General features: G+C 36.3%; 1 protein-coding gene across 1 annotated transcript; it reads left to right on the forward strand.

The window, feature by feature from the left end:
- Positions 1 to 492: 492 nt before the first annotated feature.
- naa15b (N-alpha-acetyltransferase 15, NatA auxiliary subunit b) lies at positions 493 to 26,956 on the forward strand. Its single transcript, XM_048196781.1, has 20 exons — positions 493 to 758; positions 10,329 to 10,413; positions 10,772 to 10,876; positions 11,719 to 11,876; positions 14,719 to 14,853; positions 17,920 to 18,073; positions 18,243 to 18,362; positions 18,479 to 18,574; positions 18,664 to 18,770; positions 18,854 to 18,926; positions 21,509 to 21,678; positions 21,898 to 22,050; positions 22,133 to 22,261; positions 22,370 to 22,583; positions 23,127 to 23,320; positions 23,492 to 23,600; positions 25,169 to 25,267; positions 25,436 to 25,579; positions 25,670 to 25,767; positions 25,933 to 26,956. The coding sequence occupies exons 1-20, from the start codon at positions 705 to 707 to the stop codon at positions 26,131 to 26,133; spliced, it is 2,598 nt and encodes an 865-aa protein (XP_048052738.1). The 5' UTR covers positions 493 to 704; the 3' UTR covers positions 26,134 to 26,956.
- The last annotated feature ends 277 nt before the right edge of the window (positions 26,957 to 27,233 follow it).

Consider the following 27,233-nt stretch of genomic DNA (forward strand, 5'->3'; position numbering starts at 1 on the left):
GTGTCGTCTGTATTCTTCTTCTTCTTCTTCTTCTTCTTCTTATTATTATTATTATTATTATTATTATTATCATTAAATTGCAAGGACTTTACTGAACAATAGAAAGTTAACAAACATAAAGGAACACTATTGAAAATGTCTTAACCAGACAACAGACAAGCATCATAAAACAAGACAAAGAAAATAAAGAATAGGTAATTGAAGAACAAATAAATAAATACGCAATAAATAAACGAATAAATACAAAAAGAGGCAAAAAGAGGAGTTGTCTGCTTGTTTAAATTCCTCTGTTAAGTTAATAAAATTTAAGGCATTCTTCTTCTTCCTTAATTTCAATGATGAGAAATAATGACACGGTTCCTTGGGAAAAATGTAAAGATTTGGATAGTGTTTATATTGATATCTGAATTGATATTCATGTATTGATAGTAAAACATGTTTGACCTACAAATGACGCGCCCCCTGCTGTCCGTGAGGCGGCGAGCAGTCAAACAGCTTGACCCGGAGGAGAAGCGCCGCATCGGCCATTTTGGGCTCAAAGGGGGCTTTTCTGTCACCACGTGAGGGCTGGGTTAGTAAGTCTGACACGGGCACTAAATCGAGCCGAGCGAAGACTCAGAGAACAAGGGGGTAAAACACGGGAAAGACGCTGCCTCACACACCTGCACTCATTTTCACATGTGCTGATATAGAGAGTGTAAAGGATGCCGACAGTCACTCTGCCTCCCAAAGAAAACGCTCTGTTCAAGAGGATCCTGGTGAGTGCTAATGCTCCAGCACAAAAACATCCGTCTGACAAATAAAGCCTGTAGGCAACCGTCATGAGTATGATTCAGAGCTAAAGTTAATGCTCGGGCAGATCCAGCACTTTTTTTCTACGTGCAAAACTGAACTATCAAGAATCTCTTTCTGTCAAATGGAGGTTAGCTTTTAGCCTGTTAGCCGCTAGCTGTCAGTGTGCTAATGTAGCTTATCATACAGACACAATGCTGATGGAAAGAGGCTGTCATTGGTTGAATATAAGCGTACGGGTAGTGTAGCCTTTATTTATTTGATTTTAATGTTGATTTATTTGATCGTTTATACAGTGAAGTGCTTTGCTGTGAAGCTGAATGTTGCATGTCAGTGGCTGAAGTCAGTTTCATGGCCTGTTCAACCTGCAAACCACTTTTAAAGATCCTCAGGATATTTCTTGGAAATTTTTGGAGGAGTTTTGATTTAGCGAGCTTTGCAGAGTTGTTTGGGAAGATATGAAGATCTCAACATGTTTGCAGTGTTTCCGTTGTTTTGCCATTGAAGGAAAACCTGAAAGTTAAGTGATGTTCAACTTCAGAGCTGCAAACACTTGACGTCTCGTGTAATTCACTGTCATAGTGTACATTCTTTTCCCTCTACTGATATATATTGGAATAAACTTTGATTTCAATTAGATTTTAGCAGCCAGACCTGCATTTTGGCTATTTTATCCATGTTTCATAACACGTCTTTGAACGGCTTTGCATGCTTTTTTGTCAGTGCAGACCTTTAAATTTATTATAGTTGGATGTGGGCATTAATTTGATATGGGCAGAAGTAGATTTTGAGATGGTAGACAGCTTGAGAATTGCAACCGACAGCATGATGGGCTTATATGCATGCATAACCTCAATTAAAACTGTGTGCTTACATAATGTCATTCCACCATGTAAAGTGTAAAAAAAAACAACCCAAAAACTATTTTATACAGCATGCATATATCTGCACCCCTATTGTGTTCACTTTTATGCAAAACTCTTGACTTTCAACTGCTATTTTTGTGAAACTGATATGCATTAAAGGTGCAATATGTAAGAATTTTGCAGTAAAATATCTAAACCACTAGACCAGTGTTATATATTTTGTTCACTTCAGTACTTACAGTATCGGAAATGTATGTGTTTACAGTTATTTGTAAATCGTGAGAAAAATTGCAATTTTAACCAAGGCTCCGGGACGTGTGAGGAGTCGCCTGTCAATTGCGTCATACCCGCGTTAACCCTCGGTTATATTTTGTGTAAACCATAGAAACACCAAAGACGCTTTAATATATTACATGTTTTAATAGGCAAGGGAACAACTGTTTTGATATATTTATAGACAGAAAACTAATTATTGTTATATAGCTCAACATGTTTAGTCTTATTGTTTAAATCTAATTTTCTAGACTTTTTTAGCGAGTACCATGCTTTACCATGCCTCAGAGTTTTGTGAAGTAGCTAAAATAGCATAATCAGATGCAGCTTTATTTTTAGTAACAGTAATACAGAATTTTCTCCATCATACAGTACGTTTTAAAATGAATTGCATGCCATTTATCAACACAAGCCATCCAGCATTTAATATGATATTCTAAAATCTAAAATTTTTTTATCTTACTGCAGTGTACAACAAGTGTCTCTCAGCACCCGCCGAGTGAACGCACAGAGTAAATCATATTAGATACACTCAAATGTATCTAATATGATAAACAGAGCTGTATTACCTCATACTCATGACCGGAAAAGCAGAAGCGACGCCGGCGACTGCGGCATAATAAAAGTTCCCCTGCTCGTGAGGCGTGTGTTGCGCAATCGCTCCAGCGGCCTCGTTCAGCTCCCACAACACTCAGTCCTGCTCTGCTTCATACTACAGTAACGTTAATAATCGCATCCATAAACATGATTTCTTCCCGAGTCCTATCCCAATTGTTTTCCACCGGCTGTGAGGTAAAGTCCACATGTCCCAAGATTCCGCGTTCAAACTTGGCGTCATCAAGCTGTGCCTTTTTTTGTATAGGCCTCTAGCAGACAGAAAATATTACATATTGCACCTTTAAATACAGCTTTTTTCCCTTCATGCATTAGTGAAGATTCTAGTGTTGTGTTTTGGCTTAGCCTAGGTATAAGCTGTAACATGCACAGTCTATTTTATGAAGATGTTAAACTGTAATCATAACAAGGCAGGTCTACAACAACTTGGTTACCTCTCTGTTGATCTGATTCACTGTTTTTTTTTTTTTTTTTTTTTTTTAAGAGCATTTTATGTATTATTTTTTACAGAACTTTTATTTCTACAGAAGTTGTAGTTTTTTAGAATCTTATCCCCCGGTTTCACAAACAAGGCTTAAGGTAGTCCTAGACTAAAATGCATGTTTGAACTGTTTCAACTGAAAGAAACTTGCTCTGAGATATCTCAAAATATGTGCATAAGTGCAATTGTTTTGTCTCAAGATGCACATCAGTAATATTCCAAGACAAGTTTATAAAAGTTACTTAAATGCCCTAATTGAACTAAGGCCTAATCCTGGCTTAGGCTAAGCCCTGTCTGTGAAACTGGGCCTACATCTTGTAAAATACTATATGTGTACTCTTAAGCTCAGTCAGATCATGATTGATCACATTGTTATCATGAATCCACTGACTGATTTAGCAGTCAAAAAATGTTTTATTAATGGCCCATGCCTATATGATATCACACTAATTCATTCAAAGATAGTAAGTAATGCATAACCATTTCTGCAATTGAATTTATATTTAATAATATTTACTAAAATAATTAGAAATAAAGAATTTAAACATGAATCAGTCCAGAACTTGGACCACCCCCACCCCCTAAAAGTGCTTTTTTTATCCTGGCAGGCGCTTTTTTAAATGTTGTATTTTTTTTGGTTTGGAGTCTGAGAAACTCTCTTACCAGGGTAACAGACAGTATATAAAGAATGTTGATGATGGTGAAGTATGAGGACAGATCCCCTGTACTTCTACCTTTGCTCATGGATTGGCACTCTGTTCTCTGTTTGATCCAATCACTCAAATCGTGTTGATGGTCAATGTAAAAAGATGCTCTTTACAGTCAAAGTGTTTAGTTATGGCATCTACCAACAGGGGCTAATGGGGGTATGCTATCCAACAAAACCTTGACTCCTCGGTTAGGACTGTCTGAGGGACTCAAGATCATCATCCGAACGTGGAGCCACAGAGTTGCTTTCTACTGCCAGAGGAAAAAAAGGGGCAGTCACACTAGATTTTGTGTTCTGTTCACTTACGTTTAGGCTCTCGGGTTTTTCTTTTTTCTTTTCTGCACTGCAGGATAGGCGAGACGGATATCTAAGCTCTGTAGTAAAGTCTACCAGAACCTTATGAAATGTACCATTAGCCACATAAGAAACTGTGTTGGCATTTTAGCTAAAACTAAATGATCTATTTAATTAAGTGTTAATTGAAATAAAGCTGTTCGTAAACATAAAAAATGTAAATGCAAATTAGAAATGTTGCCTTGGTATTTAACTGAAGTTTAAGTTGAAGTGCTAAAAATGAATAACTGCAATAACTATTAGAGATCCACCAATATTAGGGGGTGTGATGAGTGACAATATTTCTCGTTGATGTCTCGCGATATCAGCATGTCGGAGTTGAGTTTGTGTCTTTTACTGCATATGGTAATTCATGCTCAAAGTAGAACTGAAGTGACCTTCATAACAAGATGATTAGTTTAGGGCTGTCACGATTTCTTGATTAAATTCGAGTGCTTGATTTAAAAAAAAATTAAAGATTAAGTGGACATTTGTATTAAATGTTGTTAGACCATTTGATCATGCTGTAAAGTGTAACAACAACAATCACCAGGCCATTGGCGCCCTCTGTAGGCATTTATTATAATACGTAATGTACAGAAGTTGATTATTGTTTATAGTGTATTACATTATGTATTTTAACAGTGTTGTTCAATAAAACCATATGATTACTTGCTTTTAATACTTGAATTTGAATCAATTATTATTGCCTCATTGTTATTATATATGTATTTTAAGTCATTTTAAAGGCTATCGTTCACTTAGGTCTGTTTTTATTATCACATTGTTTTTACCTTTCAGTCAAATAAAAGACTATTAAATAAAAGATTTCTTTAAATAGTGTTAAAATATAGTCTCGTTTCGTTCTTGTGAACCCAAATTCGTGTATTGTGTCGTGAGCTAAGTGTATCATCACGCCAACTGATATATATATATATATATATATATATATATATATATATATATATATATATATATATATATATATATATTTATTTATAATGGTAATAATTATAATTTGTATGTTTTTATGTTTGATAACCAATATGCAGAACCAATGTTTTTGTTTTATTCTTACTATATTTCTTTTGTTTTTATTTAATTATGTTTATAATACGATTAGCATTTATTTATATATTATATATTAATGATACGATTTTTTTTAATATATATTTTTACAACAGCGACAATAATATTAACAATAGGCAAATTTTTCAAATGGACAATAAAGATGACAAGGTAAGTCTTAATTTTTAGATGTTGTTTATAGGTGTTGACACTAAAGAGTAAAGACAACTATTTCACTGGAATAATTATACAGGATATATAATTATGTCAGGAAAGTAAACAAAACAGTAAATGCATTACATTACAGTCCAGTTCGAAACACATGTTATGATAATTATAAATGTTTTTGTCATGGTCTAGAATAGGTTAATTAAACTGCTTTATTAACATGCACTTGTCCAAGGCTCTTTTACCGATAACCAATAATTCTTTATATTTGAAAGCCGATAACGGATATATTGGCCAATCTAAATCCATATCCAAATTTTAATATAAATTTTGAGGGCCTGATTACAAAAACAAAAGGCTCACCATTAAAAACCATGTCCCAAGCACTGCTACATAAATCAAACATATACAGTACAGTAGCCTAGTTTGAATCAGTGTAAGATTCCTTAACTTGTAAAATTAATTTTACACTCCTGGCCAAAAAAAAAAAAATCTATTGCCTTACAATGAAATAAAATAATGCCTAAATAATGCAAACAAGTCATTGGACAACATTACTTGCATATAAAGAATCAAAGTGCATGTTCCATGGATGAATAAAATGGAATAGCCTATGCACGGACAATAATTAAATTATTTGAATTAAACCATATTGTTGTTGATAAACAATACAAGAAAAACATAATTTCTTGTTAATTAATAATGTGTCAGTGTTTTTGAAAAAGAAAAATCTAAATAGAGCTGCAAGCAGCAATTAAGGGGCCAAGCACCACAGAGGCAGTATGAGGAGCTAAAAATCAAGGCAGCAACATCAGAAACTGCAAAAATGAGTAAAGACATTTGGAGACGAAATGGTTGAAAAATGGTAGCAATGGTAGCAAAATGGTTGAAAGCCCATAAATACAATCACTTGTAATGTGAAATTGCTTATTACTTTTGACCATTAGGTGGTGCGGACACCAAATCGATTTGGTGTGGTCAGTGTTTGGTGTCAGTATGTCAGATCTTTCTAGAGATACAGCCTCAGATGCAGTTTGATATTATGCCATCAAATTTGTTGATGTGGTATACGGAAATGGTTTCGTCTATCAGCACGAAATCCATACCTTTTGCTGGCATGCGCTGAAGATGTTGATGAAAATCGGAGCAACAGTCTGGGAGGAGTTTGATAAAGTAGGTTTTTAAAGAAAATCAAAATGATGGACAAGAAGTTGGGCTGACTGTGGTCAAATTGGTATCTATGTTCTCAGCATGACCTAAGAAATCTATTAAGACCAGTTTCATTATAATACAAAGCTGCACCGAATCTAAAGAATCAAGTCTTGCAAATATTTACTTATTTTTTTGGTAAAACTGTTCAAAAGTTATAAGCAAAAATACCAATTTTTCATATCTTATGACCACAAGGTGGCATGCTAAAGCGTTGCAGAGATATAGCCTCATGTCCATTGCGTGCTGTTCATTGAATTTGTTTGTGCGTTAATCGAGAATGGTTTAAAGAATTGAATTGAATTCCATGTTTTTTGTCAGCATGGTCTGAGGATGATCTGATTCAGTTTCCATGTTAATCGGAGTAACGGTCTAGGAGGAGTTTGAAGGAGGAGTTTTTTTTTTTTTAATGAAAATCAAATGGCAGACAGAAAGTTTGGCCAGCTATGGCAAAATTGAGGTATGACCTAAGGAAACTTTAAGACCAGTTTCATTACAACAGGCAAAATTAATCAAAAGCTTTTGTTGAGTACCTTTAAGGTATGGTGCTGATGACGCTGAGTTTCGTAACGATACACCCATGCTTTTGTAAAATACAGAATTTGATGACAAAAATCAATATTGCAGACACCAAAAATGGGAAATTTGGACATTGTTTGAGGCCGGTGATTTTTGGCCAAATCATTCAGAAGCTACAAGCAAAAATGGCCCTTTTATGTCTCCTGACCACTAGGTGGCACTGTGCTGAAACTATGCATGTACCCTCAGCAGTGTTGCCAAGTCTGCGGCTTTCCCGCAGAATTGGGCTACTTTAACACTTTTGCTGCAGGTTGATTTTCATGTCCGCGGGTTGAAGCAACCACAAATAACATGTAGCCCCTGCAATGCGAATTTTACCAAGGGAACCCCGCCAAAAACGCGGATTTTACCCCCAGAAAGCAATTTTTACTGGGGGACCCCCTCTGAAACGTGATTGGAGTAGTTTTGGGTTAGTTTTGAGTAGCAATTTGACAGGTTTTGTTGCGAAAACCTGGCAGCCCTGACCCTCAGGTCCATGGTTTTGTGTCTGCATGAGCTGAAGATTTCATGAAAAGCTGACAAATTGTCTAGGAGTTTGAAAAAGTAGGTTTTTTTTCATTACTTGAGCCAAGGAATCAGAGGAAAGGTTTTTTTTATTTTTTTTATCTTCTAGCCCTTACGGTTCAAAAGTTATTAGCATAAACATTGTTTCAATCTCTGATGTGTTATGCAGCATAATTTGCATTATTCTTTTCAGTTGTTAAGAGAAACTAAATTGTTTGCAGTTCCATGGGGAAATCGAGTAGGTGGTGTACTTTAACATTTTGAATTTATTGTTCTATTGTACTTACCACTAACACAAAGTTGTTAGTAACTTAAGTAATATCATATTGTTAAAATCCACTGGGACTGGCCTTTTAATAGTTTTCAAAGACTCTATTTTTAATTTATAAAGGCTGTTGTATATACAATGCACTGAGTTGATTCAGTAGTGCTGTATTGAATGGGTAAGAGCAGACTCCAGATTTGCTGACAGAATGAGGTGATGTTAGTGATCTAACAGGCCTGCGTAATAAAGAGGAAACAGAAGCTGCTCCAAATAGAACTACTCAGAGTAAATTACCATCATTTACGGTGTTTGCAGGGGACGGCGCAAGCATGTGCATTGATCAAGTGCACCCTCACACAAGGTTAGCCAGCTATGGATTGTCTTTAGAAAGCACTATCTAACCATAAAGGAAGATAGTACTGCCAATGCTCTGAACTTACAATTTTGTTTAGGAGAACCCAGAGTTAAAATGAATATTAAATTAGTACATTTAATATAATAAATAGAGATTGACTGATAATTGGTTTTACCGATATTTTTCTTGATATTTAAGCATTTTTCCATTATTGTGTATTAGAGCTGCACGATTAATCGTAAAAATATTGCGATCTCGATTCAAGCACCCACGCAATTGTACTTTTATTAATGACAACGATTCTCCCACATCTATTAAACCTTTGACAAAATCATACCGGAACGTTCAAATCTGTGTTCGTGCTGCCAGAGCCAGAGAGAGCCGTTTTGAATCACACATTAGTTATTTCTGTGTAACAAATATTCACATTATTACAGAAGTATTGAGATATAAGTTTTAAGTTAGTATTTAAACAAAAATGTCTACGATAGTGATAAAAATAGAGCAAACTACCTTTTGAAATGAACTTGGCACGTCAAATAATGGTTGTATCAATTACATCTAATTCCACTAGGTGGCGACAACTGACCGTTAAAAAATGTATTTGTCATTGAATTGTTCATTCAAAAGATTCGTTCAAAAACACTGATTCATCCAGCAATAAAAAAAAGTATTTATTAAAGAGTCATTGAATTAATTCAAAACCATTTTTTAAATAATTCATTCAAACATTTTCCAGCAATAAGAGTCAGCAATTTAGATTTTGTCAGAACCTCTAGTAAATTACATGTTATTTTGTTTGGTGGTATATATTGGAAGGTAAACCTTCGGCCCAGTCTGAGGTCCTGAGCACTCTGGAGAAGGTTTTCGTCCAGGATATCCCTGTACTTGGCCACATTCGTCTTTCCCTCGATTGCAACCAGTCTTCTGGTCCCTGCAGCTGAAAAACACCCCCACAGCATGATGCTGCCACCACCATGCTTCACTGTTGGGACTGTATTGGACAGGTGATGAGCAGTGCCTGGCTTTCTCCACACATACCGCTTAGAATTAAGGCCAAAAAGTTCTATCTTGGTCTCATCAGACCAGAGAATCTTATTTCTCACCATCTTGGAGTCCTTCAGGTGTTTTTTTAGCAAACTCCATGCAGGCTTTCATGTGTCTTGCACTGAGGAGAGGCTTCTGTCGGGCCACTCTGCCATAAAGCCCCGACTGGTGGAGGGCTGCAGTGATGGTTGACTTTCAACAACTTTCTCCCATCTCCCGACTGCATCTCTGGAGCTCAGCCACAGTGATCTTTGGGTTCTTCTTTACCAAGGCTCTTCTCCCCCGATAGCTCAGTTTGGCCAGACGGCCAGCTCTAGGAAGGGTTCTGGTCATCCCAAACGTCTTCCATTTAAGGATTATGGAGGCCACTGTGCTCTTAGGAACCTTAAGTGCAGCAGAAATTTTTTTTGTAACCATGGCCAGATCTGTGCCTTGCCACAATTCTGTCTCTGAGCTCTTCAGGCAGTTCCTTTGACCTCATGATTCTCATTTGCTCTGACATGCACTGTGAGCTGTTAGGTCTTATATAGACAGGTGTGTGGCTTTCCTAATCAAATCCAATCAGTATAATCAAACACAGCTGGACTCAAATAAAGGTGTAGAACCATCTCAAGGATGATCAGAAGAAATGGAGAGCACCTGAGTTAAATATATGAGTGTCACAGCAAAGGGTCTGAATACTTAGGACCATGTGATATTTCAGTTTTTCTTTTTTAATAAATCTGCAAAAATGTCAACAATTCTGTTTTTCTGTCAATATGGGGTGCTGTGTGTACATTGAGGAAAAAAATGAACTTAAATGATTTTAGCAAATGGCTGCAATATAACAAAGAGTGAAATTTAAGGGGGTCTGAATACTTTCCGTACCCACTGTATGTCTGTTATGTATATGGTTTATCAGGCACATGCAAATAATCAGTATTGATTATAAAACGTTAACATTGGATGATCTCTAATAATAAAGATCATGAAAATCATCTGAAAAAATTTAATAACACTGGCCTTTACAATTAAATTAGTTTATATTGTTTGTATTAATTGTTTTTCTCTCCTTATCTCATCAGAGATGTTATGAACACAAGCAGTACAGAAATGGACTGAAATTCTGCAAACAGATTCTCTCTAATCCCAAGTTCTCAGAACATGGAGGTAGGAATCCTACTTGGCTTAAACAGTTTAATGTGAATAATATGGACACAAATCTAATTTAAATAAACATATTCTAAACAATATTTACTCAAACATGTCCATATCTATTGACAAAACAGGACATTTAGTGACTGTGCAGAATGACTAATTGGGTTATTAATAATCTCGAAATAGTCACATATCACTCTGGCTCATTATTATTGCATAAAACATACATATTTATGTAGATTTAGAGTGCATTTGAGAATTTGTATTTTATCATCTTAAACATTAAATCATTCCTGAATGAAAGGTTTTCTGTTTTAATCCCATGTAAGTTTACTAGGGCTTAATGGGTTAAAGGTTATGATCTTTGCAGAGACACTGGCGATGAAAGGCCTGACCCTGAACTGCCTGGGAAAGAAAGAAGAAGCCTACGAACTTGTCCGTAGAGGTCTACGAAATGACCTGAAGAGCCACGTTTGTATCCTTGGAGCTAGTGAACAAAACACACATTTGAAAGCTTTCAATTTAACATTTATATTTGTTCACCTCCAGTATGCAGAGTTGAGTACAGTAATGGTTCATGTGTTGGAGCAGTTGGAATGATTTTGTTTCCTCATGTTCATAGCAGCAGAATTAACACTCCAGTATTTGTCTCAATTTGAAGCCTGTCGCTGCCGGTGGGGGTGATGGAGCCCAGCCAAGATTCCTGCCCTGTGTCTGACCATGATGTGCAGTGACACCATGAACTGTTTAAAGAGCCAAACACATAGTGCAGTGTTTCCTCGCTGCCAGTCAAATGCTTCACATTCTAGAGGCTCATGGTTTACAAGAAAAAAATATAATTCTGGAATATAATGGATTGCTTCATTTTATTGGTTGTTTGAGATACATTTACCACAATTTTACCTAAATTATAGCAAAAATACCAAAAAGTGCTTCAATTTGTTTGAATTTAATGTAAAATGTTTGATAGTGGATAGACAAAAGACACTGTCAGCTTAATATTAATTAGTTTCTTGATATTTTAGTAATGTGGATTGGCCTTGTTGAAAATACACAGTAAAAAAAATTGCAACATATTGTTCATACAACTTTTTTGCCTACTATCACTCTATCTATTTTCTTTCCCCCTACAATATAAATAAAAACATATACACCTCTTGTGTAGTCCCTGGTATAGTCGACCCATTGTGCCCGGGGTCTTGGCTTTTGTGAATTTTAGCTATCGTTCTGGGAACACTACTGACTGTCATCAGCTCTCTTGTCTTGTTTCTCTTTGCAAATAGTTTTCCCTGCTTGTCCTTAACGTGACATTTTCAGGTTGGCACGTGTACGGTCTGCTCCAGAGGTCTGACAAGAAGTACGATGAGGCTATAAAGTGCTACAGAAACGCACTGAAATGGGACAAAGACAACTTGCAGATCCTTCGAGATCTCTCACTGCTGCAGATCCAGATGAGAGACCTGGAGGGTTACAGGGTGAGTATGTGTGTTCGCACTTCTATTTAATTCTTTAATTACAGTACCGTTCAAAAGTTTGGGGTCATTATAATGTTTTAAAGAAATTAACTTTTATTCAGCAAGTATGCATTACATTGTTTAAAAGTGACAGTAAAGACATTTATAAATTTACAAGAGATTTCTATTTTGAATAAATGCTTTCTTTTGATCTTTCTATTAATCAAAGAATCCTGAAAAAAAAAAAATCACAATTTCCACAAAAATAATAAGCAGCACAACTGTTTTTAACATAGATAATAAGAAAAAAATGTTTCCTTAGCATTAAATCAGCATTCTGAAGAATCACGTGACACTGAAGAATTACTTTAAGTTGTAATGATAATTCACAATATTATTTTTTTAGATTCTGCTGTATTATTTTATCAAATACAACCTGAATGTTGGGACGTTTTTTTTAAAATTTGAATAAAATAAAAACTAAAAGACTTTCGAATCACATGAGCCAATATTTTATTCATGATAGAACATAGATAACACAACAAATGTTTAAAGGGAGAAATTTTACACTTATCCATTAAATTAGCTCATTTCAAATTTGATGGCTGCTACAGGTCTCAAAAAAGTTGGCACAGGGGCAACAAATGGCTGAAAAAGCAAGAAATTTTGAAAAGATTCAGCTGGGAGAACATCTAGCAACTAATTAAGTTAATTGATATCAGGTCTGTAACATCAGCTATAAAAGGGATGTCTTAGAGAGGCAGAGTCTGTCAGAAGTAAAGATGGGTAGAGGCTCTCAAATCTGTGAAAGAGTGCATAAAAAGAATACTTTAAAAACAATGTTCTTCAATGTCAAATTGCAAATCTCATCATCTACAGTGTATAACATCATCAAAAGATTCAGAGAAACTGGAGAAATCTCTGTGCGTAAGAGACAAGGCCGAAGACCTTTATTGGATGCCCATGGTCTTCGGGCCCTCAGACGACACTGCATCACTCATCTGCATGATTGTGTCAATGACATTACTAAATGTGCCCAGGAATACTTCCAGAACCCACTGTCGGTAAACACAATCTGCCGTGCCATCTGCAGATGCCAACTAAAGCTCTCGTGCAAAAAAGGAAGCCATATGTGAACATGGTCCAGAAGCGCCGTCGTGTCCTGTGGGCCAAGGTGAAGTGTTCTATGGTCAGACGAGTCAAAATTTGACATTCTTGTTGGAAATCACGGACTCTTGTGTCCTCCGGGCTAAAGAGAAGGGAGACCTTCCAGCGTGTCATCAGCGTTCAGTTCAAAAGCCAGCATCTCTGATGGTATGGGGGTGCATAAGTGCATACGGTATGGGCAGCTTGCATGTTTTGTAAGGCACTATGAATGCTGAAAGGTACATAAAGGTTTTAGAGCAACGTATGTTCCCCTCCAGACGATGCCTATTTCAGGAAAGGCCTTGTGTATTTCAGCAGGACAATGCAAAACCGCATACTGCAGCTATTACAACAGCATGTCTTTGCCCTAGAAGATTCCAGGTGCTGAATTGGCCTGCCTGCAGTCCAAATCTTTCACCTGTAGAGAACATTTGGCGCATCATTAAACGAAAAATGCATCAAAGACGATCACAAACTCTTCAGCAGCTGGAAACCTACATCAGGCAAAAATAGGACCAAATTCTAACACCAAAACTCCAGAAACTCATAACCTTGATGCCCAGACATCTTCAAACTGTTTCGAAAAGTGGAGATGCTACACCATGGTAAACATGCCCCCATCTCAACTATTTTTGTGAGACCTGTAGCAGGCATCAAATTTGAAATGAGCTCATTTTGTGCATAAATTTGTAAAATATCTGTTTAAACATTTGTTATGTTATCTATGTTCTATTGTGAATAAAATATTGGCTCATGTGATTTGAAAGTATTGTAGTTTTCATTTTATTCAAATTTAAAAAATGTCCCAACATTTCCAGATTTCGGGTTGTAAATTGGTAACGCTTTACAATGTTTCATTTTTTTAACATTAGTTAATGTATTAACTAACATGAACCAACCATGAGCAATACATTTGTTACAGTATTTATTAATCTTTGTTAATATTAGTTAATAAAATACAGTTGTTCATTGTTTGTTCATGTTAGTTCACAGTGCATTAATGTTAACAAAAAACTTTGGATTTTAATAATGTATTAGTAAATGTTGAAATTAGCATTAACAAAGATTAATAAAATGCTATAGAGGTGCAATTCATTATTATAATTTTTTTTATCTAATGTAGTTTACAATAAGGTTCATTCATTAACATTAGTTAAGTGTTACCAATAAATTCAGTCTTGTTGAGCATAAGAGACTTCTTTCAAAAACATTTAAAAATCATGAAGACCCAAAATCTTTGAACAGTAGTGTGTATTTCATTTATTGCAGAATATTCACTATGTTCACTTGAATATGTAAAATATGCTCTTCAAAGTAATTAATTAAAGAGATGAAACACAAAGGATGCATGTGTGTGTTGGACCAAATACAGGGGCCATGACTCAGCAATGTCCATTTCCTGTCTCTTGAGCTTGTTTCTTTCTCCCCTTCTCCTGTGTCTTCGTTTCTTTGTCTTCTGCGGTATTATAAAGTGGGTGTTTAATGTTTCATAGCCGCAGGCTAGTCTGATATCTGCTTTTACCACTGAAATGAAGCTGTTCAGATTTGGGCATTGTGCAATATGGCTCCACTGTTGTGTTCTGTAGTTTTACATGGTACTTTGTTGTATTGTTTTGAGATCCAATTTCTCCTCTGCATTCAGCAAGAGCTTAAACCTTTTAAAAAGCTTTTTAAAATCTAACACCTTTGTGCTGACTTTGTTTTGACTTTCTTGTAGGAGACCCGGTATCAGCTGCTGCAGTTGCGGCCAGCCCAGCGAGCATCATGGATTGGTTACGCCATTGCGTATCACCTCTTAGAGGACTATGAGATGGCCGCCAAAATCATTGAGGAGTTTAGAAAAACACAACAGGTAGATACAGACATGACAGGCTGATGCAGTGTTTATCTTGTAGGGTTGTCACAATATCAAAATGCAAGTATGCTAATATTTCATATTGATAATATATTAATATGATTTGAAACAACATGGATTGTGAAGTGTTATTTAAAAATGTATTTGACATATTAAATGAAAACAATGGTTTGTAGTATGTACAAGGGTTTTATTTTAGTATTGTGCGCTTGTATTAAGGTTATTATAACTAAAATTAACCCCAAAAAAAAAAAAAATAGTTACTTTAAATTAGGCATGTGACGATATCAAATTTTCAAGTTGCGATAATTGCTGAAGCTTTTATCACATATACGGTATTATCACGATTTTGAAATAAGTTGCAAAAAAGTTGTCATAATATGACAGGTTTAAGAACTCTTTCTTATAACAAAAAGAACCCTGAACGTTTAAATATAATAACACAATACACTAAAAAAATTATAAAGTAAAATGTTTCAAACAGATTAAAGTGCAAAATAATTATAAAGAACAACAGGTAACACTTTACAATAAGGTCTCATTATTTAATGTTATTTAATGCATTAACTAAGATTAAGAATGAGCAATAGCTACATTTTTTTTTACAGAAATTGTACAGGTATTATTTTTTTGTTAATGTTAGTTAAAGGTGCTAAAGAGGATGTTTTGTTTTATACATTTTTGCAATATTACTTGAAACTGTCTTTACTAACTGATAAAAGACTATTTATTAGGTGCACTGAAAGGAATAATATTAATATACATCATCTGTGCACGAAGTAGGGCCTTAAAAACATCAGCCAATCGTTTACGCGATCATCGGGTAAAATGATTGGCCCTCTGGCTTGTCAATCACTGCCGTGACATTCCTTGTGAGATACGAGCGCGGCTGCGCGCTCCAGTAACTTTCCACACTCCACAGGCGTTGCATGCAATGTTTTTGTCAGGAGACAGGAGTAACAACTGCAGATTATGAGTTACCTGCGGTGAGTCCGACATAATGAATCCACAAACACGATATAGAGAATGCCAGTGGTAAACACTCGTTTTCCAATACTCATGCACGATTTTTGGGAGGCGTTCCTTTGAAATGAGCTGTGAAGGAGGGGGGTTGTTCTTACGCATGCGCTCATTTGAAAAACTCACTAACAGTCTTTGGATTCTCAGTCGACGAAAAAATCCTCTCTATCACCTTTAAAATATACAACTGATCATTGTTAGTTTTAGCTCCGGTCCGCTAAATAATAGTTACAACTTTTTATGTTATTAAACATTAACTAACAAATTAACATTAAATAAGATTAATAAATGCTTTATAAGTATTTTTCATTGTCAGTTTGGTAACAATGAATTAACATGAATTAACAAATGAAGCCTTATGTCACTGTTGACATAGTGTTACAATAACAAATAACAACAACAACAAGTGTTATTTAACAATAACAAATAATCATAACATTTTCAATCATTATAGGGCATGTTGTAGCCCAGATTAAAATACAAAAAATGTTTAAGTTTGAAAATAAATAGCATATTGAAGTCTTTAAGTATTTAAGTATCTGGTGCTTTGCGAATACGAAAAACTGAATGACTATTTGGAGCATTTTAAATACTAATCAGTAGCAGCTGCTTTGTTTCCGGGGTAACCGCTGCTTTTCTGCTCTTCCATCAGCGCCCTCTGCTGTCAGAAAGTGAACTTTCACTTTTATTCATTGCCTCTCCTTCACTTGTTCTGACATGTGCTTCTCATGCACATTGGGTTTGTTTACATCTGAGTGTGCATGGTGTTGTGCATTTTATACTGTTGATAAGGAAAGTATTATTAAAATTTATTATAAAAATTTGAATAATTCATAATAAATAATTATTCACATATTTTGAAGTGCCCACGATAACAATGTTGTGCATATTCGAGATATCATATTACAGAATCTCGGCACATGTCTACTTTAAATAGAATAAACATTAATTGAAATAAAATATAAAATAGTATAATGATTTAATTTAGTACATCCTTTAACTTGATATACTAAAAAAAAACTAATTGAAATAAAAAGAGAAAAATTAATAATAAAAACTATACTGAGAACTATACTAAAATAATACTGGCTTCTATACAATTCAATTAGCTTATTTTTATATTTTCAGTTTTCATTTTGGTTTGTTCTGCTTTTGTCATTTTTATTATTAATTTTTTTAATTCAAATTTACTTAAAATTATCAACTTAAGCGTAAAGTGTTTTATCTAATATTTTATTTTATATCATATATTTTCATATCATTTCAATTAACAATATAGAATTTTAATAGTTTAACAATAGCTAGTATTTTTTCACTTAGACACTCAAGTTTTTCAAATAATAATTCAAGTACAGAGCCAGTAAATAAAACAAAAATTGACAATTGAGTTTTTCATAATGCTGTTGTATGACTATTAAGTACAGACTTTTTCCATAATGTTGTTTGACTAATATTAAAGAGACCTTTTCTTTCTTTTTTTTTTCCATAATATTTTCGTTTGACTAATATTAAGGACAGACCTTTTAATTTTTTTTATTATATGGGAAAGTGGAGAAAGATTTATGCAAACATCTGCATTGCATCAAGACATGAATGCTCTTCTCAGAGTGTCTATACAAAAGCACATATGAATGTTCAAAAACTGCCTGTCAGAAAAATTAAATAGTGCAGTATAAACATGCGTGCCAAAGTACCTGTACTTTTCACATCCCTATTAGCTTGGAATAGATTTGTAAGAACAGGGGCAGAGTAACAGGAGTGTTAAATGAGGTATTGTGAAGACTTTGACCTGCCACTCCAGGTCAACAGGCAACACAATGGCACACGATTATTGTGGCTTCCAAGATAAGGCGCTTACTTCCTCTTGTTGGTTTCTAACACAACAGGAAATTACAAGTTGGCAGGCTAAATAAATGATTCCTAACTATTGTATATTTTTTTGGAGGGATTAGTTCATGCAACAGATCATTTCTCTATATATGTGTATTTTTTAATGGCGTTTATGAATGTTAGTTGGATATTTTATTATTTTTTTTTCCCCAGACGTCCCCTGACAAAGTGGATTATGAGTACAGTGAACTGCTGCTGTATCAGAATCAGGTCCTGAGGGAGGCGGGACTCTTGAGAGAAGCTCTGGATCATCTCACCACCTACGAGAAACAGATCTGTGATAAACTGGCTGTGGAGGAAACCAAAGGTACACATTTTTCCTTTGTTTCCTTTTTTGTTCTGCATTTTATATTTTGTCCATTATGCAGTTTTTCTTGTTCACATTTTGCCTGTCTAGCAGATTGACTTCCTGTTTGTGGTGCCCAATGGAAAGTTGTCTCTCGTTTCATTCCTCTGTTCCTGTTGTGGATGTGTAGGGGAGCTTCTGTTGAATCTGGAACGGTTTGAGGAGGCGGCAGATGTGTACAGACGACTGCAGGAGAGAAATCCTGAAAACTGGGCTTATTACCATGGCCTGGAGAAAGCACTCAAACCTGGTACACACATGCAAACTGATTCCCCAACATCGTTTTTATCCCTCATCTTACAAAAATAGGCATGCACATTAGTAACAGTTTAAAAAAAAAAACAGCATTTCTGGTGTTTTTTTCAGTGAATACAGAAGAGAAGCTAAAGATCTATGAGGAGGCCTGGGAGAAATACCCTAAAGGTCTCGTACCTCGCAGGTTACCACTCAGCTTCCTGTCTGGTAGGCAACTCCTCTTCTAGTCTAATGCGTCAGCTTCTACCATAATTTTACATTTGTTGAATAAAATAAAATGTTTCTGTATTGTTCAGGGGACAAGTTTCGAGAGTGTTTGGATAGATATTTAAGAATGAACTTCAGTAAAGGCTGTCCTCCAGTCTTCACCACACTCAGATCTCTCTATCAGGACAAAGAGAAGGTGCGGAAACACACTACACATACAGAACATACATACAAGTGTTTATGTCCAGATGGGTTTTTCACATTTTATTTTAATTGCAGGTGTCAATAATTGAAGAATTAGTTGTTGGTTTTGAAACGTCGTTACGGAGCTGTCGAATGTTCAGCCCAGATGGTATGATTTTTTTTTTTTTCTTTATTTCCTGTATCTACCTTTTTTATTTAATTTTATTATACTATTTGAATTATAGGGATCGTATCATGAGGAATCAAATTTTGCTTGATCTTTTAAAAAAAGTCAATCTTTATTGTAGCTTTCAGAATACAAAACTTTCTCCCTAGTGCAAAAATACCATATCAAAATGGTGTTAAAGCAGTTGTTATTATTATGTGAATACCCACATCTATGTGAAAAACAGTTAAAGGGATAGTTCACCCAAAAATTTTAATTCGCAGTTAATTTACTAACCCTCAGGCCATCCAAGATGTAGGTGTATTTTTTTTTCTTCTGTAGAAGAGTAAAGAAGATTTTTAGCTGAAACCGTGGTCCTTGATGATTCATATAATGCAAATCAATGGCTACAGTCACTTTGGGAGTCAAAAATATATACAGTAAACACAAAATTAATACCCGTGGCTCCTGACGATACATTGAGGTCTTATGAAGCGAAATGATCGGTCTGTGTGAGAAAATGTACATTATTTACAACATTATTACCTGTAATCCACAACCTCGGCAAACGGTCCTGAGAGCGTTCATGGCAGCCTGGAGTGCGAGCTTCCTGATGCATAATGACGTATGCGCAGGATCTAAAATGTTGGGAATCTGTGAAAAGATTGAGATTGCACAAGTGTATGTAATCAAAATTTTTTATATAGGTTGCGGCATCCAGGATAAACACGAGCAAGTACTACTTTGATGAACAAAACCATATGCACGTCATTCCTCTCTTTTGTTAACAAACACAGTGTCAGCTCACGTGTGAGTTTGCTCTCACGCATACATCATTATGCTACAGGAAACCGCTAGTATGCATTTTGTTTTTGCCTGTATATTAGGGGTGTGACGAGACGGGTATCTCACGAGACGAGACTCGAGATTGAGTTCACGAGACGAGAAGATTTTTACACACTATTTTTAAGAAATCCTCAGTGGTGAAATACATGACTAGAAAAAAATATTCTGCAGGTGTATTTGAAAGGTTTTAACTAATCATCTTGTAATGAATGTCATTTCAGTTCTACTTTCTTAGTATGAATTATCACAGTAAAAGACAACAATACTCAAGCACTGTAAAAGGTTTTGCCACAAACTCGACTGACTTCTCTTCTGTATGATTTCAGTCTCTTCAGACCTTGATGTACATGATTTATGAGCTTCTACAACTTTTGACCTCCTAACTGAACTCCTTTCCACAAACTGATCATATAATAAAAAACAGTATAAATAAAAATGGTAACACTTTACAATAAGGTCTCATTTATTTACATTAATGTATTAATCAACATCAACTAACAATGAGCAATATATTTGCTACAGTATTTATTAATCTTTGTTTATGTTAGTTAATAAAAAGTAATTCATTGTTAACAAATGAAACCTTGTTTGTTCTTAATAAGATTAAGAAAACTGTTATTCATTTTTTATGGTAACAACACTTTACAATAAGTGCAGCCATAATCGCACTCTCTCAATATTCAAAGTGCAAATAAGACCAAATTTTTCTTTGATACAGAGCTAAAAGATGGTTACAACTACACTGCCCAGCCTAAAACAGCTTTCATATTGAGAGATATTTGCATTCATCAGGGAGCCGCTTTCAAAATGCGGGGTATTGAAATCGCGTTTGAATGCGTAATGTAAACGTAGCTGTGGCATATTCTTTCCTAATCATCCTAACACTCTGTCAGGGCAATATCACGAGACTACTTTTCGCCGTGACGAGAAATCTCGTCACATATTAGTCTCACGAGATCTCGTGACATCCCTACTGTATATGTTACTCAAAGTGACTGTAATACTCTCAAAGTGACTCTAGCTATTGCATTATATGAATCATCAAAGACCACGGTTTCAGCTAAAAATCTTCTTTATACTTCTTCTGAAGAAAATAAGATGCCTACATCTTGGATGGCCTGAGGGCGAGTAACTTAACAGCAATTTTTCATTTTTGGGTGAACTATCCCTGTAAGCCCAAAGCATACTTTGGCTGTACACATTCCGTGACTGCCTGCGTGACATAATTTACGTCATCAGGAGGGTCCGTGGACATCCATGCACACTGTGTCCGCATGCAGCCCAATTTTTGCGTCTGCGCAGATACAACAGTGCATGCGCAAGGTGAATATTGAGACCAAAAAGTCCACTAGGTGGCAATACCCAGTCATGATGGATTGTGTTAGAAGAGTGCAGAAAGAGGGATACAAAACATCATGCTGTTCTAAGAACAGTAAACACAACAGCATATCATTCTCCATCGTTTTTGTTTTGGTTCTTGTTCTAAACGTTGCATACAGTGGCGTACAAAACCTTTCTAGCGAATGTCCTGTAAATTACACTACTCAGTGCTGCCCTCTGTCGTCTTGTAGAGTATAGAAAAGCAACTGCACTCTGCATGTGTCGAACTCATCCAGCAAGTGGAAATTATGGAGAAATTAAATAATGATAAAATGTATGATATGATGCTTTTAATGCTGTGGTGAGCCTGCATGGTGGATTAGTATTATCTGATTGGTTCTTTTGATGGTTATATGTAGATGATGGCAAAGAGGAGCCGCCCACTACATTACTTTGGGTGCAGTATTTTCTGGCTCAGCACTATGATCAGATCGGCCAGCACACCATGGCACTCGAATACATCAACGCTGGCATTGAGAGCACGCCTACTCTGATCGAGCTCTTCCTCATTAAAGCCAAGATATACAAGGTAACGTACAAAACACATCACACACCATTACCATTTTGCAGATGCTTTCCATTCAATCTGCAGTATGCTAATTAACGCGACAGTCACAACGGCTTGGGTCTCTCACTGAAAGGTGCAACTAATCAAAAAAATAATGAGAATAATTAGGTGGGTTCATTGATTTGATTGTCAGATTTCCTAGCTCCATGATTGTGTCTCTTTTGTATTTTCCTCCCTCAGCATGCTGGGAACATCCGGGAAGCAGCTCGTTGGATGGACGAAGCTCAGGCCCTGGACACAGCAGACCGTTTTATTAACTCCAAATGCGCCAAGTACCTGCTTAAAGCAGGTCTGGTCAAAGAAGCTGAGGAAATGTGCGCCAAATTCACGAGGGTAAGCGGAGTGTGCGTTCATGCTCATTTACGTACATAAGCAGTCTTCCCTGTATCCATTTTGTGTGTAACTTTTGTCTCAGGAGGGAGCGTCTGCAGTAGAGAATCTGAATGAGATGCAGTGTATGTGGTTCCAGACCGAATGTGCTCTGGCCTATAAATCTATGAAGAAATGTGGAGAAGCACTCAAAAAATGCCATGAGATTGAAAGGGTCAGTCTTTTTCTGCTTTATTTATATCATGGTTTTTGTGTGCTGATTTTACCTCATCTGATTGTTTCCCACTTTATTGGCTCTCTGTCACACATTTGTTCCTCACAGCACTTTGTAGAGATAACAGATGATCAGTTTGACTTCCATACGTACTGCATGCGGAAGATGACACTGCGTTCCTACGTGGACCTGCTTAAGCTGGAGGATGTGTTACGCATGCACCCATTCTACTTCAAAGCCTCACAGACCGCCATCCAAATCTACCTCAACCTGCATGACAACCCGCTAACGGATGACAGCAAGGAGCTACAGGCTGAAACTGGTAATATGACTGAATTAAGCCTGTATGTCATTGTCGGGCGGAAACCTTCCATATTTCGTCTTATTTTACACCCTTTGTCTGTGGGTTTTGCAAATAATTATCCAATGAAAATTATTAAAAAGAGCTTGTGTCTAAACCTCATAGCTGGATCCTCAAACTCTCAGTAAAACCTCATAACTTTGATGTAAAAAATGTAATGCAATTCACTTAATGCCTCAGATGTAGCCGTTCTAACGAAGGACAAAATGTGTATGTCAGACATTTGCTGGCCAAAAACCTTGTAACTTCATTTGAGCTTGATTTTGATAAAATGTTAATAATTTAATAACACATGCAAGTGTCTGACCATATATAAAGCCACAATATAAACTCACAACAGTGTGGGTTTTTTTTTTTTTTTTTTTTTTTTTTTTACAAAATACAGTGTTTTTTCCACATTTCCTGAAAAGCGGTTTTGGATTACGAGGTTTCTGCTCGACAGGGACAATATGTTTTCTGTGTTTTCTTAAGAAGTGTGCTTAATGTTGCTTGTTTTTCAACCAGGGAACCTGACTGACAAAGAACTGAAAAAGTTAAGGAATAAGCAACGGAGAGCACAGAAGAAAGCACAGCTGGAGGAGGAAAAAAAGAATGCAGAGAAAGAGAAACAGTTAAAGAACCAGAAGAAGAAAAAAGAGGATGATGACGAAGAGATCGGCGGCCCTAAAGAGGAACTCATACCAGAGAAACTGGCCAGGGTGTGTGTTTTGTTTTGAGAGAAATGTTTGTGAAAGTGGGGAATTCTGATGAGACCTGCAAATAGAAGATAAACACAATTCATGTCATTAGTTGGAACCTAAGGGGAAATTTGAAGGAACTTAAAAGCTGTTATTGTACTTGGACAGAAACAGTTCTCGTTTGTTTTCCAGGTGGAGAATCCATTAGATGAAGCTGTAAAGTTTCTGACACCTTTGAAAAACCTGGTGAAGAATAAAATAGACACACACCTTCTGGCCTTTGAAATCTACTTTAGGAAAGGTATATGCTTTATATTTCTGAACCACATTCTCATCTCCATTTGAACATTCTAATAATAGTAATCTGACAATATTTAGTCGTCATAATATTTAAGTCGGAATGAAAATTCACCTTATCTATTTTCTAAATGCACATTATTGATCTTATTGCGAACAATTCTTTCGACCTCGTAATTTGAATCAAAATATCATAATCGGTGAAACGTAAAGGATTAGTTCACTTTAAAATGAAAATTACCCTGAGATTTACACACCCTCAAGCCACCCTAGGTGTATATGACTTTCTTCTTTCTGATGAACACAATCTGAGTTATATTAATAGATATTCTGACGTGCCCAAGCTTTATAATGGCAGTGAACAGGGACGATGAGTTTGAAACTCAAGAAAGTGCTTCCATCCATCATAAACGTACTCCACGGCTCCAGGGGGTTAAAGGTGCTATAGAGGATGTTTTGTTTTATACATTTTTGCAATATTACTTGAAACTGTCTTTACTAACTGATTAAAGACTATTTATTAGGTGCACTGAAAGGCATAATATCAATATACATCATCTGTGCACGAGGTAGGGCCTTAAAAACATCAGCCAATCGTTTGTGTGATCATCGCATAAACGATTGGCCCTCTGGCTTGTCAATCACTGCCATTTACGTTCCTTGTGAGAGACGTGCGCGGATTGGCCCTCTTGGGCAATCGTGGCAGTGATTGACAAGCCAGAGGGCAAATCGTTTATGCGATGATCACACAAACGATTGACAGTTTCCTTTCAGTGCACCTAATAAATAGTCTTTTATCAGTTAGTAAAGACAGTTTCAAGTAATATTGCAAAAATGTATAAAACAAAACATCCTCTTTAGCACCTTTAATAAAGGGCTTCTGAAGCAAATTGATGCATTTGTGTAAGGAAAATATCCACATTTAACACGTTATAAAGTAAAATATCTAGCTTCCCGCCTGATCGCCTTTCATATTCAACTTACAAAAAAAGCATAACTGATGTCGTGTCAGTTACACTTTTTTTATAAGTTGAATAGGGAAGGCATAGGACATAATGCAAGCATTTTGAACTGCGAGAGGCGTTACACTTTCTTTGTAATTTGAATACGGATGCTCGATATTTTACTTTATATCTTTTTAAATATGTATATTTTTCTTACACAAATGCATTGCTTCAGAAGGCCTTTATTACCCCCGGAGCTGTGTGGAGTACGTTTATGGATGGATGGGTGCACGCACTTTCCCCCGTTCATAACCATTATAAAGCTTGGACGCGTCAGGATATTAATATAACTCTGATTGTGTTCATCAGAAAGAAGAAAGTAAATCCTTGGGTAATTTTAATTTTAAAGTGAACTAATCCTTTAACTTCTCTCTGGTGACGTATGACGCTCACTTTCAGATTTGCCTCCATCTAGTCAACAACTACCTTCGTTTTTTTTCTTTTTCCAATTATATTTCACTTGGATGTACATCACAATATGGAAGAAATTTTCTGCCGCTACTTCCGTTACATTGCGACTTTAATAGTTTAATAATTTGAACATTCTTTGTCATCAATTTCCTCACAGAAAAGTTCCTATTAATGCTGCAGTCGGTGAAGAGGGCCAATGCAATAGACCCGGACCACCCTTGGCTTCACCAGTGTCTAGTGCGCTTCTTTAAAGGAGGTGAGTGAACCCAGAGTGCCTCTTGCTTTTAGTTTGGTTTTATCAATTTTATCAATTGGTCACTATTTTGTCCTATTTGTTGCTTTTGACACCATATTCACCCCCATGTGTTGTGATTGGTTTTGTTGTAAAGTTTGGTCGGTAATGTTCATATTGATTGGCTAACAGTGTCCGAAAGTAAAGACCTAGCAGAATCGGTCAGCATGGTGCTCAAGCAGGAAATCTCCAGGCTGTTTGGGGAAAGCAATGCTAAGAGCTTCAATCAGGCCTTCCTCAGCAAGCACTCCAGTTCCATCCCTCACCGAGTAGCAGGTGCACATGCTCAACACGTCATATGCTTTTTTTTTATTTGTATAAATACTACTTTTCCATAATGCATTTTCACATTTTCTTCCTTTACAGCTGCCAAAATGATGTTCTACTTAGACCCTTCAACACAGAAGAAGGCAGTGGAATTGGCTATAGCACTTGATGAATCACTGAACAACAGGAGTATTCAGGTACATAGTAGACTACATGACCTTGAGATGATTTTACTAGCTGGTTAATGTACAAAAAAGTGACAAGAATGGACACATTTGGTAAATATTGTAAAACTACTTTTTTGGAGTTGCCAGGTGTAAACAAGCCCTATATTATAGCCATACTACTTTATTTTCTTGCAGATCTGTACAGAGGTTTTGGAAAGCCTGTGTGATGGCAGCCTTGGAGAGGCTAAAGAAACGGCCGAGTTATACCGGGCAGAGTGTCATAAGATCTACCCCTATACGCTGGCCTTCATGCCCCCAGGCTACGAGGAAAACATGAAGATTGCTGTCAATGGAGACGTCTCCACGGAAACTGAGGAGCTGGCCAATGATATGTGAACAGCCGAAGAGGGTGAAGGACTGAGGGAGGAGGAGGTGGAATGGGAAGCGGTGCGGCACCGCCACTGTCGAACACCCAAGACGGTTGCCATTGACTGCTGCGGTTCTTTGAGGAACTTCCTGCGATCTTCTACGCCCCCAGATAATTGCAGTTAGGACTGACAGACAATGACTGTGTTTTGGAGTGGAGGAAGAAGAGGAGGGGTGTGGAGGGAGAGATGAGAATAAAACGCCCATTTTACTTTTTTAACCTTGCTGATGACTACTCTCTAACTAAAAACTAGTCAAACATGCATCCCATTTTGAAATACAGTATGTCTGAATGCAAACTTTGTGCAATGGCGAGAGCAAATCCCATAGTCAACACACCAAGCAAGAGAAACGCACTCAAACCCATCTTTCCCCTGTTTTAAAGAGTAATTTATATGAAAAATAAAAGCTTAAAAAGGATATTGCTTTTTTGTGCAGAAGATCTGATTTCAAGTGGTGGCTGAATCATCTGAAGTTGGACATGGTTTTGGGGGCAGGCTCGGTGTGGACAGGAAGTGATGTCGTAATGAGGAAGCAGCATGTGTAGATGTTCCTTATTGCATTTTTTGGGTGTCGATGGAAAAAAGAAAAAAAAAAAGAAAAAAAAACTTGCTTGATAATGACAGCAAACCATTATCAAGAGCCCTTTTCCCCCTCTGCTCTCTGTTCCAGCTTACCTCATTTTATCACTCTGTCTGATCCAGTTGGGTTACAGTGTTCAAAGAGTTTGTTGTATGATATAGATTTTTTTGTAATAAAAAAAAATCAAAATGTGAGCACATATTTAGCACCATCTCGTTGACATTGGTAGGTTCTTTAAAGTATTTTATTGGCTCTGAAAAAGTACACTTTGTCACACACACACACACACACACACACACACACACACACAAAAAACTTTTTCTTTCACTAGATACATTTTAAGCTCCTCAGAGGGATATGAAAAACTGTGGGCTGTTTTTGGTTTCTGTCTAAGCTGGATGTCAGACTTCCCTTTTAACAACGGTTCTTACCCATTTTATTATGCATAATTACATAAATGAATTCATGAATAAAAATGAGTAATCGTG

The sequence above is a fragment of the Megalobrama amblycephala genome, linkage group LG7 (assembly GCF_018812025.1).
Source record: "Megalobrama amblycephala isolate DHTTF-2021 linkage group LG7, ASM1881202v1, whole genome shotgun sequence".
NCBI lineage: Eukaryota > Metazoa > Chordata > Actinopteri > Cypriniformes > Xenocyprididae > Megalobrama > Megalobrama amblycephala.